Source organism: Ahaetulla prasina, chromosome 4 (assembly GCF_028640845.1).
Source record: "Ahaetulla prasina isolate Xishuangbanna chromosome 4, ASM2864084v1, whole genome shotgun sequence".
NCBI lineage: Eukaryota > Metazoa > Chordata > Lepidosauria > Squamata > Colubridae > Ahaetulla > Ahaetulla prasina.
Window position 1 is genome coordinate 14,272,773 of NC_080542.1, and position 16,213 is coordinate 14,288,985.

The 16,213-nt window shown below is 39.2% G+C and overlaps 1 protein-coding gene across 1 annotated transcript; it reads left to right on the plus strand.

Annotated features, from left to right (window-relative positions):
* The first annotated feature begins 2,774 nt into the window (after nucleotides 1-2,774).
* On the plus strand, nucleotides 2,775-15,722 carry LOC131197956 (vomeronasal type-2 receptor 26-like). Its single transcript, XM_058182462.1, has 6 exons — nucleotides 2,775-2,794; nucleotides 6,863-7,040; nucleotides 9,776-10,630; nucleotides 11,431-11,658; nucleotides 13,260-13,386; nucleotides 14,977-15,722. Exons 1-6 carry the CDS (start codon nucleotides 2,775-2,777, stop codon nucleotides 15,720-15,722), a joined length of 2,154 nt encoding a protein of 717 aa, XP_058038445.1.
* Nucleotides 15,723-16,213: the final 491 nt, after the last annotated feature.

Genomic DNA, 16,213 nt, shown 5'->3' on the forward strand with positions numbered 1-16,213 from the left:
GCCACATGCGTATGCGTGTGGGGTGGGGCATCACACACACATTGCATTATGGGTGCTGGCATGCACCTGTGTGAGCTGTTACACATGTGCTTGCTTCTGGCACGCATGTTGTGCCCCGTCCGCTTTCCCCACAGCCGGGGCCTTCTTATCTGCTTCCAAACGCTGAGGAATGTCCTAGCATGCCTCCCAGCCCCAGCCCTGGCTCCATGCCCAGACAGGCTGAGGAAGAAGAAGCGCCTCCAGCCCCCAGCCCTGTCTCCATGCCCAGGCAAACGGAGCAACTAGACCCCTCCCCCTCCCCCTCAGCATGTGAGCCTGAGGAAGGTCAATTATCAACAGTTGCAGACTGGAGTGACCCTCGCTTCAGGAGAATTGATAAGCGGCGTCAACAGAAGGAAGGGAGGGGCAGGCCGGGATAAGTGCTGAGTCATGGAGCCACACCCTATGGCCTATATAAAGGATCTGCTTTCTGGCATTCTCTGAGTCAGGCAAAGTCGAACTTATCTTGCTGAAGTCACTTTCTGGTCTCCTGCCTGCCTTGAGAACTTTGCTAGGACTTTGGATGAGCTGCAGAGGCACGCCTGATTCGGATTTCCCTGACCCGGCCGTCAGCGGAGGAGTGGGACACGACAACGCAATGACCAAAAGGTTAACTATCACTGCCTTAGGATGAAGGCATTTTTGATGGTTGCAAGAAAAAGGACTTTTTGGAGATTATATCATTCAGATTCACTGTATCTCTGGTGGTCCTACTTATTGATACATGTTTTATTTAGTTTTAATGTGCTTAATTTTGCTTAAATGCAATATTTCAGCTACTAGGTAAAGGTAAAGGTTCTCCTCGCACATACGTGCTAGTCGTTGCCAACTCTAGGGGATGGTGCTCATCTCCGTTTCAAAGCCGAAGAGCCAGCGCTGTCCAAAGACATCCCCGTGGTCATGTGGCCGGCATGACTCAACACCAAAGGTGCACATAACACTGTTACCTTCCCACCAAAGCTGGTCCCTATATTTTCTTCTTGCGTTCTTATGTGCTTGCGAACTGCTAGGTTGGCAGAAGCTGGGACAAGTAACGGGAGCTCACCCCGTTACCCCGTTACATGGCAGCACTAGGATTCAAACTACCTCTCTCTTTTTTAAAATTACATTGTAATGGATGGGCAAACTGACTCTGTACCAAATTTTCTTATAGAGAGAGGGAGGGATCCAGGAAAATTATTTTATTTAAGGATATTAGTAATTTAATTTGAAATAAAAGACATTGATTCAGAAGTGATGCTCAGCTTCCTTAGGAATTTGGCAAGTGACTTTGAACAATGGTTGGTGTTTCATTGTTTTGATTTTTTTTATTTTACTTTATTCTCTGAAATATAAACTAAAATATGAAATGAGAGCAAGTGATATGAAGATTATATTAGGACCAAATAATTTATTTATTTATTTATTAGATTTTTATACCGCCCTTCTCCCAAAGGACTCAGGGCGGTGTACAGCCAAAGTAAAAACAGTAACAAAATACAATTAAAATAAACAATTAAAAAACTTATTATAAAATTGCCCAAAATTTAAAACATATTAAAATTTAAAACCCATTAAAATACATCCAAAAATTTAAAATTTAAAATTTAAGCCAACCCCGCGCGAGTAAATAAATACGTCTTCAGCTCGTGGTGAAAGGTCCGAAGGTCGGACAATTGGCGCAAGCCAGGGGGAAGTTTGTTCCAGAGAGTAGGAGCCCCCACAGAGAAGGCTCTTCCCCTGGGGGCCGCCAGCCGACATTGCTTGGCGGACGGCACCCTGAGAAGTCCCTCTCTGTGTGAGCGTACGGGTCAGTGGGAGGCATGAGGTAACAGCAGGCGGTCCCGTAAGTACCCAGGCCCTAAGCCATGGAGCGCTTTAAAGGTAGTAACCAACACCTTAAAGTGCACCTGAAAGGCCACAGGCAGCCAGTGCAGTCTGCACAGGAGTGGTGTTACATGGGCGCCACGTGCTGCTCCCTCTATAACCCGCGCAGCTGCATTCTGAACTAACTGAAGCCTCTGAGTGCACTTCAGGGAGAGCCCCATGTAGAGAGCATTGCAATAATCCAAGCGAGAGGTAACAAGAGCATGAGTGACCATGCATAAGGCATCCCGGTTGAGGAAGGGGCGCAACTGGCGAACCAGGTGAACCTGGTGAAAAGCTCTCCTGGAGACGGCTGTCAAATGATCTTCAAACGACAGCCGTCCATCCAGGAGAACACCCAAGTTGCGCACCCTTTCCACTGGGGTCAATGACTCACCCCCAACAGTCAGCTGCAACTGGGGAAATAGGGGAAAGTTTTATAGGGGAAAGTTTTCCTATTGTGATTGCCTCTGAGGTCCAAATAGGTACCAAATAGAAAGTAATGTTTTTTTGTGTGTTAAATTTTCCCTGAAAATATACCTGAAGAAAACTGAGCCAGAACAGTGGTGATTATTTTAAAGGCTGAAAATTAACTGTTATACTTGGCCAGTGCATCTATGGAAAAATGAACAAATTAAACATAATTTCAGTTCCCTGAATTAATTCTATCATTCATTCAGTTCTATCATGCTAAAAGAGAAACCCCAATGTAGATAACCCCAAGATCAGATATTACCAACTTGTATAAAAGTCAACGTGTCACTTAGAAAGCAGACCTATACCATTGGGCAGGTATATGGTGTTGCAAGCTCTTGGGAAAGTGCAGAAATATTTCTAAAAACTGTTCTTGTAACTATGTGGCAAAGAGGAGGAGGCATTGAGAGTAACACATGTATCCAGAAGGTGTATGGTAAGAGTAGACCATATATGGGCTTTTGTTTATTTCAACCAATTAGGATAACTTCTTCTTTTTTCTTATGGCAATGTCTGTAACCAAAAAGTATAAAAGACTATGTTTAAGCCATGCTCGATGCTCAGATCTTTGTTTTCCACCCGAGTGGGGGTCTGTGTCCTATTTGCGCAAATAATAAATTAATTCTTGTTTCTCAAATCCTTCGTGATCTTGTCTCCTCACTTTAAGACGTAAGTTTTCTACAACAATGCAATGGAGAACAACGGTGAGACATATTGTTTTTGTTTGTTCTCAAAGGAACAATGTGATGGTTCTGTTGATTGGTCTGATTATTCAAAGCACAAAATCATTCTTCTGTTTAGAGGAATAGGAGAATTGAAACAAATAGAAAACAGTTCAGTTCTGGCAAAAAAAAAATGCTTAGTCAATTTGAGTCCTGAGACAGACATAGATTTGGCTGGATCAGTTGTTCTCCATGTGTCCATCTCTTATCTAGCGGGTTTGTTCAATGTGACCAAGACATCTTAGAGTAGGGCAGTGGTGAAATCTAAATTGTTTTACTACCAGATCTGTGGGCTTGGCTTGGTGGGTGTGCATGGCTTGGTGGATGTGGCAGGAGAAGGATACTGCAAAATCTCCATTGCCATCACCTCCTATAACCCTCTGCCACTGAAAACAGAGCTCAGGAGGGCTGCATGTGGCCCTCCCTAGCTCCATTTTCACTGGCAGAGGCACCCCGGGCTAGTCCTTCGCTGTTTTCAGGGCGGCCCCATGGGCCAGATCTAAGTATCCCATGAATCGGATCCAGCCCCTGGGCATTGAGTTTGACACCCCTGTCTTAGGAGAAGGAGAAGACTAAATAAATCAAGCTTTCTGTGAGTTCCTTAATATATACAATTGTTTCTATGTATTCTATTACACTTACCAATAGGGCAAAGAGGCATGGATAGTGACCAAGGAAGTTTTTTTTTTAAAAAAAATATGACCTTAAATTCTTTGGAGCATTGCAGATTGAGTTCTAGCCCTTTGGAGGAACTGGGTATATTCTATATAGCTGGATCTGAAAATGGAAAATAACTTTTGGGGAAAAGTGACATTCCCATCAGCTTTGAAACAGGCAGAGGGGCATTTTCTCCTGATGAAGGTGTCTCAAATCTCTTCAATATATTTTTTTTATTGAAAAAGATTTTACAAAAATTTTCACCCCCCTTTTTCCCCCCTCCCCCCACTCCATCCCCTCCCCCCTCCCTCCAAAACCACCCTCCTCCCTCCCCCACCCCCAACTTCCCAGAACAAACACAGGTATAGTTCAAAAGAAAAAACAATCATTCGCTAAATTTTCCCTAACACAAATTATAATCCTCCCCTTCTTCTCAAATCCTAACTTCCCCCCTACAAATCAAAGATAAATACATCCTAATCATTCAAAAGCAATCTGATATCTCTTAATCTGATATCTATTTTGCGTATATTCAATCCATTTTTTCCATTCAGTTAGATATTTTTCTTGTGTAGTGTCTTTCAAAAAGGCTGAGATTTTAGCCATCTCAGCCAAATTAGCAACTTTCAATATCCATTCTTCTATTGTAGGTAACTCTTTTTTCTTCCAGTATTGTTCTATCAGTAGTCTTGCTGCTGTTATTAAATTTAAAGTCAACTTAGTCTCAATTATTGTACAGTCCATAATAATTCCCAATAAGAAAAATTGCGGTAGGAACTTTATCTTCTTTTTCAAAACATTTTGTATAATCCACCAGATCCTTATCCAAAAAGCCTTAATCTTCTTACAAGATTATGAAAATATGTAGCATATACAAATATGAAAATATGTAGCATCATCACAATTACATCTCCAACATTTCGCTTGTATATCTGGATACATACATGATAATTTCTTAGGGTCTAAGTGCCACCTATAAAACATTTTATAAAAATTTTCCCTCAAGTTCTGTGCTTGCGTAAATTTAACATTTCTAACCCAATTTTTTTCCCACGTTTCCAAAAATATTGGTTCTTGAATATTTTGCCAATAATTTTGCCAAGTCTTTGACTTCCACTTTTGGGGAAAAGATTTTGAGCACTTAATAGGGTAAAATTGCAGTATATCGAGGGGGACAGGAGGAGCCAAGATGGCAATGAGGCAGCAACTGCTATAAAGAGAGCCTCCAAAAGTTTGCCGTGTTTTTTAAAATAATTTTATTATCATTTTCCCCCCCAAATCTATTGTTTTAAATACTGGAAGATTTTATTTTACATTTACCCCTTCACTCACGTTTCCAGCGTGAAAATCATGTGCTGCTCTATTTGGAATATTCAGATAGTTATTAACGGAAATGTATTAATAAGTAAAATAATAAAAAATAAAGTATGCAATTTTTAAATTTTATAATTAAGAATTACAATTAAGATTTAAACACCTGTTCAGAAAACATTTTGTGGGATCTATCACAGGCTGATCACCCATCTCTCAAGGGAAGTATCTCTGCGATGCCTAGGAGTCAAGAATGATGTAATGCTGCATACTCAATCAAAAGGGAGAAGGAATTACTTTACAAAAGTGGATAAATTTACTCTACCACCACAGTTGTCCCTTGCTTAGGGTGGAGATTCCTTGGGAGTCTTGCTAACTGCCTGTTTAGGCGATGGAGGGGTCCAGAGGTGAATCCAAATAATTGAGAGCAAAACACTGAATCAAGATTACTACTTGCTATGAATAAACATTCCGAGCTACGAAGAGATGGATATTTGAACTGTTTGATTATATTTATTATTAAGACCAGACATTGAATACCTGTTGATTCAATGTAACTCACTCAACAAAATAGGAATATGTGACAGGAAAGTAAGGTCTTCATTCAAGATGGTGCTGTGTGTGTTATCAATACTAGTGGTTCTGGTGCTTGAAAGAGCCTATAACAGTCTTCCTGGGAAATGCCCTATAAGCCTCCCTCTTTCTATTCTTCACAAGCATTACCATCCTGGTGACTTTATTATCGGCGGCATTCTCTCTCAAATCTACGTATTTTCTACTCCAATAACTTTTGAAAGAAATCCTTCTTTTGATGTGTTTGACAATATCATGTAAGCCTATGTTACATCTCCTGGAAAGTCCCCAATTCTTTTTTTTTAATAAATACTTTTTATTAATAGAAGATTTTGCAAGGATTTAGGAAAAAAAGAAGAAAAAAATAGAAAGATCTAATGAAGCAAGTTCCTATCTTCTTTGTAGGAGTTACAAACAACACAGTTACAATTTCCACTCACCTCTTTCCTAACATGACATTATGGCATCATTATATTATTGTCTCTTATTATAAGCCCAATGTAAGGATGATATCAATTCTAATTGAACAGTACTGAGGTTTGGGAGACCTGGAGACTAAGACAGTTGCGGATTTGGGTTTGGCTTGTCTAAAAAAACGAAGGACTAGGGATGACATGATAGCAGTATTTCAGTATTTGAGAGGTTGCCAAAAAGAGGAGGGAGTCAACCTTATGCAAAGGACCTGAAGTCAAGACAAGAAGCTATGGATGGAAACTAACCAAGGAAAGAAGCTACCTAGAACTAAGAAGAAATTTCCTGACAGTGAGAACAATTAACCATTGGAATGACTTGCTTCCAGAAGTTGTGGGTGCTCCAACACTAGAGATTCTTAAGGAGAGATTGGACAACCATTTGTCTGAAATGGTGTAAGGTTTCCTGCCAGAGAAGGGGTTGAAGTAGAAGGCCTCCAAGATCCCTTCCAATTCTGTTATTCTGTTATTCTATTAATGGTTACAACCATTCAAATCTTCTAGGTGGTTTAAATAAATAAATATTTTAGATCCCTTCCCTCTTGCATTGTTATTAAATGTTTATATTTAAGGTTTCAAAGTATGTTCCATGGTGAGATAGTTTTTTTGTGTAGAGTGCAAGATCTAATTATTAATAAGGCAATCTTCTCATTGCAGAGTAATAACTCAGAACTACCAGCATATTCTAGCCTTGCAATTTGCTATAGAGACAATTAATAAAAGTCCAAGGATTTTACACAATGTCACACTGGGATTCCATGTATTGAACAGCAATTTCCATCCAAACTGGACTTTCCGTGTCTCCCTGGAACTTCTTTCTACACAAGGCAAGTTTATCCCCAACTACAAGTGTGATGTGCAGGCTAATTTAGCAGTGGTTATTGGAGGACCTAATGCTGATGTGTGTCTCTTCATGGCAACCATCTTGTGCATCTATAAGATTCCACAGGTGAGTTGCCCTAATTCAATACAGTTAAGCAAGCTATACTCTTCATCAAGACATTGTCTTGATGTCTTTAAGGAAGTAGGATGGACCTAAAAGGAGCAGGTGTTTTTTCAACACCAAATCCAGGAGTGAAATGCTACCGGTTCAGACTGGTTTGGCCGAACTGGTAGCGATGGTGGCGGGTGGTTTGGAGAACCGGTAGCAATGGTGACACAAGGCTCCGCCCACACACCTAGTAGTCATTACTTCCTGGTTTTAACCTGTTTTTTACCCTCCGTGCATGTGCAAAAGGGTTGGCGCATGTGCAGAGGGTCCATGTGCTCACATGATGCTCTTGTGCATGGTGTGTGCACTTCTGAACCGGTAGAGAAGGTAAGTAGATCACCCCTGACCAAATCCTATTCAGGAAAAGCTCTCTTTTTATTGCTGTTATTGGCTTATGAGTCAAAATAATCATTTAATGAGTCATGGTTCTCCTTAGCAATAGATATATGACAAAGAGCTAAGTAATCCATATTTCATATACCGCAGAACTGCCATTTCCTATTCACGTAACTTACATTGAAGAGCAAATTGAGTGTGTGATGCCTTGGAGACTTTACACTCCAAACCTTTAAACAATTGTAAAAAAAATTTAAGGAAACCTATACAATTTTATTTTATTATTTTATTCATTTGTTTATTAAATTTACATATTGCTGTTTGGGGTGACTTTGGGCATCTTACAATGTAATCGTAAATAAAGTTGTAAAAAACCAATATAAATCTAAGAACCAATTAAAATTACAAAAGCTTAACAATTACACAAGTGGTGTTACATGTACCCTGGAAGCTTCCAGAATTGTTTGCCCTGCTTCATTCTGGATCAATTGTAGTTTCCAAATACACTTCAAGGGTAAGCGCTAAGTACAGTATGTTGCAGTAATCAAAATTCCAAAGAAGTACAGAGTAGAAATTACTGGCAATACTCCCTGTGCCTTCCAGAAATCAGAGGAGCATGCAGGTCCTGTCCAAAGATAGGTGATTGATACTGCTTAACAACAACAACAACAACAACAACAACAACAACAACAACAACGGAGTTGGAAGGGACCTTGGAGGTCTTCTAGTCCAACCCCCTGCCCAGGCAGGAAACTCTACACCACTTCAGACAAATGGTTATCCAACAACTTCTTAAAAATTTCCGGTGTTGGAGCATTCACAATTTCTGCAGGAAAGTTGTTCCACTGATTAATTGTTCTAATAGTCAGGAAATTTCTCCTTAGTTCTAAGTTGCTTCTCTCCTTGATTAGTTTCCACCCATTGCCTCTTGTCCTACCCTCAGGTGCTTTGGAGAATAGCTTGACTCCCTCTTCTTTGTGGCAACCCCTGAGATATTGGAACACTGCTATCATGTCTCCCCTAGTCCTTCTTTTCATTAAACTAGACATACCCAGTTCTTGCAACCGTTCTTTATATGTTTTAGCCTCTAGTCCCCTTATCATCTTTATTGCTCTTCTCTGCACTTTTTCTAGAGTCTCAACATCTTTTTTACATCGTGGCGACCAAAACTGAATACAATATTCCAAGTGTGGCTTTACCAAGGCATTATAAAGTGGTATTAACACTTCACATGATGTTGATTCTATCCCTCTGTTTATGCAGCCCAGAAGTAGTGAATCTGAATTTTGTTGGTTTATTTCACTGCAGTTTCAGTGATACGTTAATTTACAAAGGGCCTAAACTGGACAGTACAATCTTCAGAATATATACATGATTATATAGAGATCACTTTAAAAGTTAATTCAAATTTTTCATCAGCATACAATTCTCTCCCATGAGTGGTGGAGAATTCCAAAGCTTCTTTAACTATGTTAAAAACTATATTTAACTATGTTAGTTTTATACTTAATGATAAGTAAGAGATTACATGGTGTTTCTATTACTGATCATCTATTTTTTATTTATTTATTTGTCGAGTACATATTAGATAATATATATAAGTATAGATAGATAGACAGACAGACAGACAGACAGACAGACAGACAGACAGACAGATAGATAGATAGATAGATAGAGAGGTGGGTTTTAATAGGTTCTGACCAGTTCTGGAGAACCAGTAGTGGAAATTTTGAGTAGTTTATTATTTATTTATTTATTTATTTATTTATTTTGTCGAATACTTATTAAATAATATATATAAGTATAAGCATGAATTGAATACATAAAATGAATATAATTCAAGGAAACATTAGGACAGGGATGGTAGGCACGCTGCTGCGCTTATGCATGCCCCTTACAGACCTCTTAGGAATGGGGTGAGGTCAACAATAGCCAGTCTAAGGTTAAATTTTGGGGGTTTTGGGATGAAACCAGAGTCAGGTAGTGAATTCCAGGCATTGACTACTCTGTTGCTGAAGTTATATTTTCTGCAATTGAGTTTGGTGCGGTTTGCCTTAAGTTTGTATCTATTGTGTACTCGTGTATTGTTGTGGTTGAAAATTTTCTTCAATTCATTTTGGAGAAGGTAAATCCATGTCAAACCCCCATTTTTTTTTTGTGAATTGGGGGTACGCTGAACTAGAATTATTATGGAATTTGAATGATACCTAGACAGAAAAACAATGTTTATACTGAAAAATAGTTAATGCTTTGGTCTATGCCTAGCAATTTTGAAATGCTGAAAGTATTCCAACTTATTGTATTTAGAAAAATACCTCAGAGATTTTTCCTTTTTAATTGTTTGCTATATTTTTTAGTTGGCATATGGGTCTTCGCCAGTGATGAATGACATATCCCAAAGAGTTTTCCTTCGCCAGATATTTCCAGATGTCCACCAGCAATACAAGGGGATTATACAGCTACTGTTTTATTTCCAGTGGAAGTGGATTGGAGTGATGTTCATTGAGGGTGAGAATGGGGAGAGATTCATAGAAAATGAGCTACCCAAGTTTATCCATGAAGGTATCTGCTTTGACTTCATAGAAAAATTCCCACAACTCAAGTTTTCAACCGAAATCACTAAAATGGTTTCAGATGGAGAGAAAACTTCTAGAATCATTATGGGAGCGACTTCTAATGTGGTAGTTGTGCATGGGGAAATACAAACAATGGCAGTTATAAGAGTAATGCTTCATATGTCTGAATTTGAGGAGATCCCAATGAAAACCAAAGTATGGATTTTTGTAGCCCAGATGGATTTCACATCGTTGTCTTTTCAACGAAGCTGGCCCATTGACTTCCTGCATGGTGCACTCTCTTTCGCAGTCCACAGTGAGGAAGTGTTGGGATTCCACGAATTCCTTCAGCACACAATATTCACATCTCAAAAAGAAGATCTTTTTTTCAGAGATTTCTGGAAAGAGGCATTTCAGTGTTCTTCCTCCAGAATTCCTGAAGAAACAATGAATGAAGACATCTGCACTGGAAAAGAGAACTTGGGTCAACTTCTTGGGTCAATTTTTGAAATGAGCATGACCAGTCACAGCTACAGCATCTATAACGCTGTCCATGTATTGGCAGAGGCTTTGCACGCTATGTTCTCATCTACAGAGAAGAAAGGAGCCAGACGAGATAAGCAGAGACAGCAGCTTCTCAATCAACCAAGCTGGCAGGTAGTTTCCTGAGATCAGTAAATACAGGACGATCCTCGTAAACACAGTGTCGGTTTCTTGAGACAATAGTGGGATATGAATTAGATTTTAATGCCTTTCATTTGATTTGTGAAATATTTATTGCGACGTAACTGGATGGAAAAGACTGTGATCAATTTGATGTGAATCTAATTGGGCTTCAGCCGGTTCGTACTGGTTCAGATGAACTGGTAGCGGCGACTGCGAGTGGTCCCACCCACCTGCCCCAGTGTAATGCCATCCTATTTAGCAATGTTTTTGAGGCCGGGCACAAGCGCTGAAGTCACCCGCACGAACAAAGTGCATGTGCAAGTGGCCAGGTACATGTGCAGAAGGCGCACAAGAGTGTGAAGTGAGCGTGCATGTGTGCAGCGAACCAGTGATAAGAATATTGGAAACCCACCACTGTTCGCCTTCTATGTCACAATTAATTTATTGTAAAGAAATTTCTTTTACAAAACAATGGAAAAATACTTTAAGGATTCAATGGGTATCTCCCTAGCCAGATTAGTAAATTTAATTCACTAAAATCAAGAAACATAGAATAGAAATATTCTGATATGTTCCATTATTACCAGCACTGCAATGAATTTTGAAATTTCCTAATGTCAAGAGCAATAGAATCTCCAAAAGGAAAACTGGAAAGTCTGCTATTCCAAATATTGGGGACAAATCCATTCACCAGACTATTTGTTTGACAAACAGAATTTGATTGGATTGTTACTGTGTTCAAATAATATGATGCTGAGAATAATTTGATGCCCTTTTCCTCCTACCTCTAGCTTCACCACTACTTGAGAAGTGTTTCATTTAACAACAGTGTCGGCGAAATGCTTTCCTTTAATTTCAGGGGGGAACTAATAGCAGGATTTGATATTATCAATTGGATCACATTTCCAAATCAGTCCTTTGTTAGAGTCAAAGTTGGAAGAACGGCACCACCGAATGTCCCTGACAAAGTATTCACTATTTCTGAAGATGAAATCCAATGGCCCAAGGCTTTCAACCAGGTAAACCCATACTAAGATATGTCAGTTGTTTCCCCGTATTTCCTATTTCTTTCCATTCTACCATTTTAAAATTATTTTTACATGTTCTTGATTTAATTTCTAAATTACACAATCTGCCTGCAGCCTACTTAACTTTGCCCAAGATTCTGCTGAAATACTGATTTGAATGGGGTGGGGAGGAATCACAGCTCTGTGCAATTTGCTGAATTTTATTTTATTTATGTCATCGAGTATGTATTAGATAACAGATATAAGTATAAACATAATTATAAAATCATAGATAGAATAGAATAGAATAGAATAGAATAGAATAGAATAGAATAGAATAGAATAGAATAGAATAGAATAGAATAGAATAGAATAGAATTTTTTATTGGCCAAGTGTGATTGGACACACAAGGAATTTGTCTTGGTGTATATGCTCTCAGTGTACATAAAAGAAAAGACACATTCATCAACAATTCTAAGGTACAACACTTAATGATAGTCATAGGGTACAAATAAGCAATCAGGAAACAATATCAATATAAATTGTAAGGTACAAGGAACAAAGTTACAGTCATAGAGTCATAAGTAGAAGGAGATGGATGATGGGACGATGAGAAGATTAATAGTAGTGCAACTTAGTGAATAGTTTGAAAGTGTTGATGGAATTATTTGTTTAGCAGAGTGATGACCTTCGGGGAAAAACTGTTCTTGTGTCTAGTTGTTCTGGTGTGCAGTGCTCTGTAGCGTTGTTTTGAGAGTAGGAGTTGAAACAGTTTATGTCCAGGATGTGAGGGATCTGTAAATATTTTCATAGCCCTCTTTTTGATTCATGCAGTATACAGGTCCTCAATGGAAGGCAGGTTGGTAGCAAGTGTTTTTTTCTGCAGTTCTAATTATCCTCTGAAGTCTGTGTCTGTCTTGTCATATCCACATGAAATGGATATGAATAAAAGGAAACATTAGGACGGGGATGGTAGGCACACAGATGCATGCCCTTAAAGAATGGGGTGAGGTCTAAAGTAGACAGTCTAAGGGTAAAGTTTTGGGTCTAAGGGCAAAGTTTTGGGAATCTCTTTGTGGAGAACATTTAGTTTCCTTAAGGCTTTTTCTGGCAAATGTGATGTGTTCCAGAGGTGGTATTCAGCCGGTTTGGACTGATTTGAGCGAACCAGTAGTGACAACCTGCGGGTGGTCCTGTGGTCCCACCCTGCCCACCTGCCTGGCCATAATCCCATCCTGTATCTCTGTGTTTTTGATGCCATGCCCATGGGTGGACAGTGCATGCACGCAAATTGCCATGTTGTTTGATACCGCATGCATGCGTGGATGGCGCGTGTAAGCAAATTGCCATGTTTTGTGACACGGCACACATGCGTGCTCACATTTCTAGTGCAAGGCTACAGTATGTGAATCCCACCCCTGATGTGTTCCCTCACCTATGCTCATCCCCTTTTGAAATTCTTTGATTAAATAGTAGTATTCCAGATCACCATCAATTAAATTGTTCGTAATAATATACTGGATATATCCTGGAAATAGATACTTGTAATATCTATTTACATTCTATCTGTTTTAGGAATGATAAAACATTCTCCTCTTGTGTTTCCTGACAGGTGCTACCTCTTTCTATGTGTAATGAACATTGCAAGTCTGGATATAGTAGGACAAAGATTGAAGGGAAACCATTTTGCTGCCACAATTGCCATCAATGCCCAGAGGGGAAGATATCTCATGTAAAGAGTAAGAGAAAGGAAAGTAGGAGCTTGATGGTACCCTACCTTCCCCCTACAGAAAAAGATACAAGTACAATAATCTCAACCAAAAAGTAATATGAAGTTATTCCCCTTGCAAACATTACCCAACCAGTTCCACAGAGCTTCTGCTTGACATTTATTTATTTATTTATTTATTTATTTATTTATTTATTTATTTATTTATTTATTTATTTATTTATTTATTAATTAATTAATTATATTTGTATACCACCCTTCTCCTGAAGGAGTCAGGGCGGTTCACAGCCAATAAAAACAAATGCATATAATACAAATTAAAAACAGTATAAAAAACTAATTCGATGAATGGCCTAAATTTTTTTAAATACAATTAAAACCCCATTTAAAACCCCCAATTTAAAACCCCAATTTAAAACTATGTTCAAGCTAGTCCTGCACATTGAAACAGCAATGTCTTCAGCTCGCGGCGGAAGGTCCGGAGGTCGGGGAGTTGACAAAGCCCTGGAGGCAGCTCATTCCAGAGGGTGGAAGCCCCCACAGAGAAGGCCCTCCCCATGGAGGTCGCCAGCCGACATTGTTTGGCTGATGGTATCTGAAGGAGTCCCTCTCTGTGAGAGCGCACTGGTCGGTGTGACACTACTGGTGGCAGTAGGCGGTCCCATAAGTACAACAGTATTTCTTCAGTGCTTGTACTATAGAGACATCCGGAGGAGCCTTATTTGCACCATTGTTGCATAAATATCTATGCCTCCATGCCGAATTTAGATACTAACCCTGCTACAACAAATAAAATTGCCAGGTTCTGCACAGCAGCACTTAAAATACATCAGATGATAACCTGTGACATTAGCTAGTTTTAATGTGAGCATTTAGGTTGTCATACCTGAGTACTGTATACTGTGTTAAATTTAATCCGTTGTGTATTAAATTTTATCTTCCCCTAAAGTTATCTTTACGCAGTGGCTCAGTGGCTAAGATGCTGAGCTTGTCAATTGGAAGGTCAGCAGTTCAGTGGTTTGAATCCCTAGTGCCACATAAAAGGGTAAGCTCCCGTTACTTGTCCCAGCTTCTGCCAACCAAGCAGTTCGAAACACATTAAAAAATGCAAGTAGAAAAATAGGGACCACCTTTGGTGGGAAGGTAACAGAGTTCTGTGTGCCTTTGGCATTTAGTTATGCCAACCACATGTCCATGGAGATGTCTTCAGATAGCACTGGCTCTTCAGATTTGAAATAGAGATGAGCACCACCCCCTAGAGTCAAATGGGAGGGAACGACTAGCATATATGTGTGAGGGGAACCTTTACCTTTAAAGTTATTTAATGCTCCAACCTCTCCTTTGAAAATCCTTTTAGACTTTTTAAAATATGCTTTTCCCTGCTTTTTAATTATTTTATACATGCAACTCTAATATATTAAATAGGACATTTCTTTATTTGTTTTAATAGACTTGGATGACTGTTTTCCATGTCCAGAAGATCAGTATCCCAACAAAGACCAGAATCTCTGTCTTCCAAAAAATGTCAGCTTCCTCTCATTTGAAGAACCTTTGGGAGTTACACTCACTGTTCTTGCCCTTTTGTTTTGTTTTCTCACAGCTTTGGTGCTTCATCTCTTCATTAAGCACAGGGAGACTCCCATTGTCAAAGCCAATAACCGGAATCTCAGCTATGTTCTCCTCATTTCCCTCTTGCTTTTATTCCTTAGCATTTTGCTTTTCATTGGACAACCCACGAAGCTACTGTGCCTCATTAGACAAACAGCTTTTGGCATCATCTTCTCAATAGCTGTTTCTTCTATTTTGGCCAAGACCATCATTGTGGACCTCGCTTTCATGGCCTCCACACCAGGAGGTAGGATGAGAATGTGGTCTAGGAAACACATGGCCAACTGCATTCTTATTTCCTGTTGTTTTACTCAAGCCTTGATTTATAGTTGGTGGTTGGTAAGTGCACCACCCTTTCCAGATGTTGACATGCACTCTATGATGAAAGAAATTATCCTGGAGTGTAATGTAGGATCTGTCACCATGTTTTACATTGCCTTGGGCTTTCTGGGCTTCTTGGCTATCATCAGTTTCACGGTGGCCTTCCTGGCCAGGAATCTGCCTGACAGTTTCAATGAAGCCAGGTTTATCACCTTCAGCATGTTGGTCTTCTGCAGTGTCTGGGTGTCCTTTGTTCCGACTTATTTAAGCACAAAGGGCAAGTACATGGTGGCCGTGGAGATTTTTTCCATCTTGGCCTCCAGTGCTGGTTTATTGCTCTGCATCTTTTACCCTAAATGCTATATCATTGTAGTGAGGCCTGAACTGAACAGCAGGAAGCACCTAAGAAGAAAATAACATTAACAGTTATATTTGTTATTTTCTTACCCCAAAAGAGTGTACTAGCCTGTGAGATCCACAAGAGAGGAACCAAGCTGCCTGCTACCAGAATAAGATGTGATGTCACATTTAATGGAAAAATCTTTGTGGTTTTGCATTGTGACAATAAGGATGGAAATTTTTTACAATAGGTTAGAGTTTAGATTAGGATTATGATTATTATTTTTTTATCAGGTAATTATAATATTCCATTTTTAAGACCTTTTTATACCAAGAAGCATAGTGTGATTGAATAAGTACATTATGTTAATAAATAAATAAATAAATAAGAAAGTGTCAATTAATAAAACTGTTAACTAATTATCTTCTATTCAAATGAAGCTGGCCATTTTATTGGCATGTGATAGAAGATATACCCATATGTCAGATCAACATTATTATTATTGTAGTAGTTATTGTTATTGTTAGTAGTGTGTGGTCTCATTACAGTTGACATTTTATTTACTGGT

Excerpts from the sequence above, each read along its gene's own strand:
- LOC131197956 (XM_058182462.1), top strand. The coding sequence starts at position 2,775 with ATGTATCCAGAAGGTGTATG. Across the intron at positions 7,041-9,775 it reads GCATCTATAAGATTCCACAG|TTGGCATATGGGTCTTCGCC; the intron begins GTGAGTTGCCCT and ends TATATTTTTTAG. Across the intron at positions 13,387-14,976 it reads GAAGATATCTCATGTAAAGA|CTTTGGTGCTTCATCTCTTC; the intron begins GTAAGAGAAAGG and ends GTTTTCTCACAG.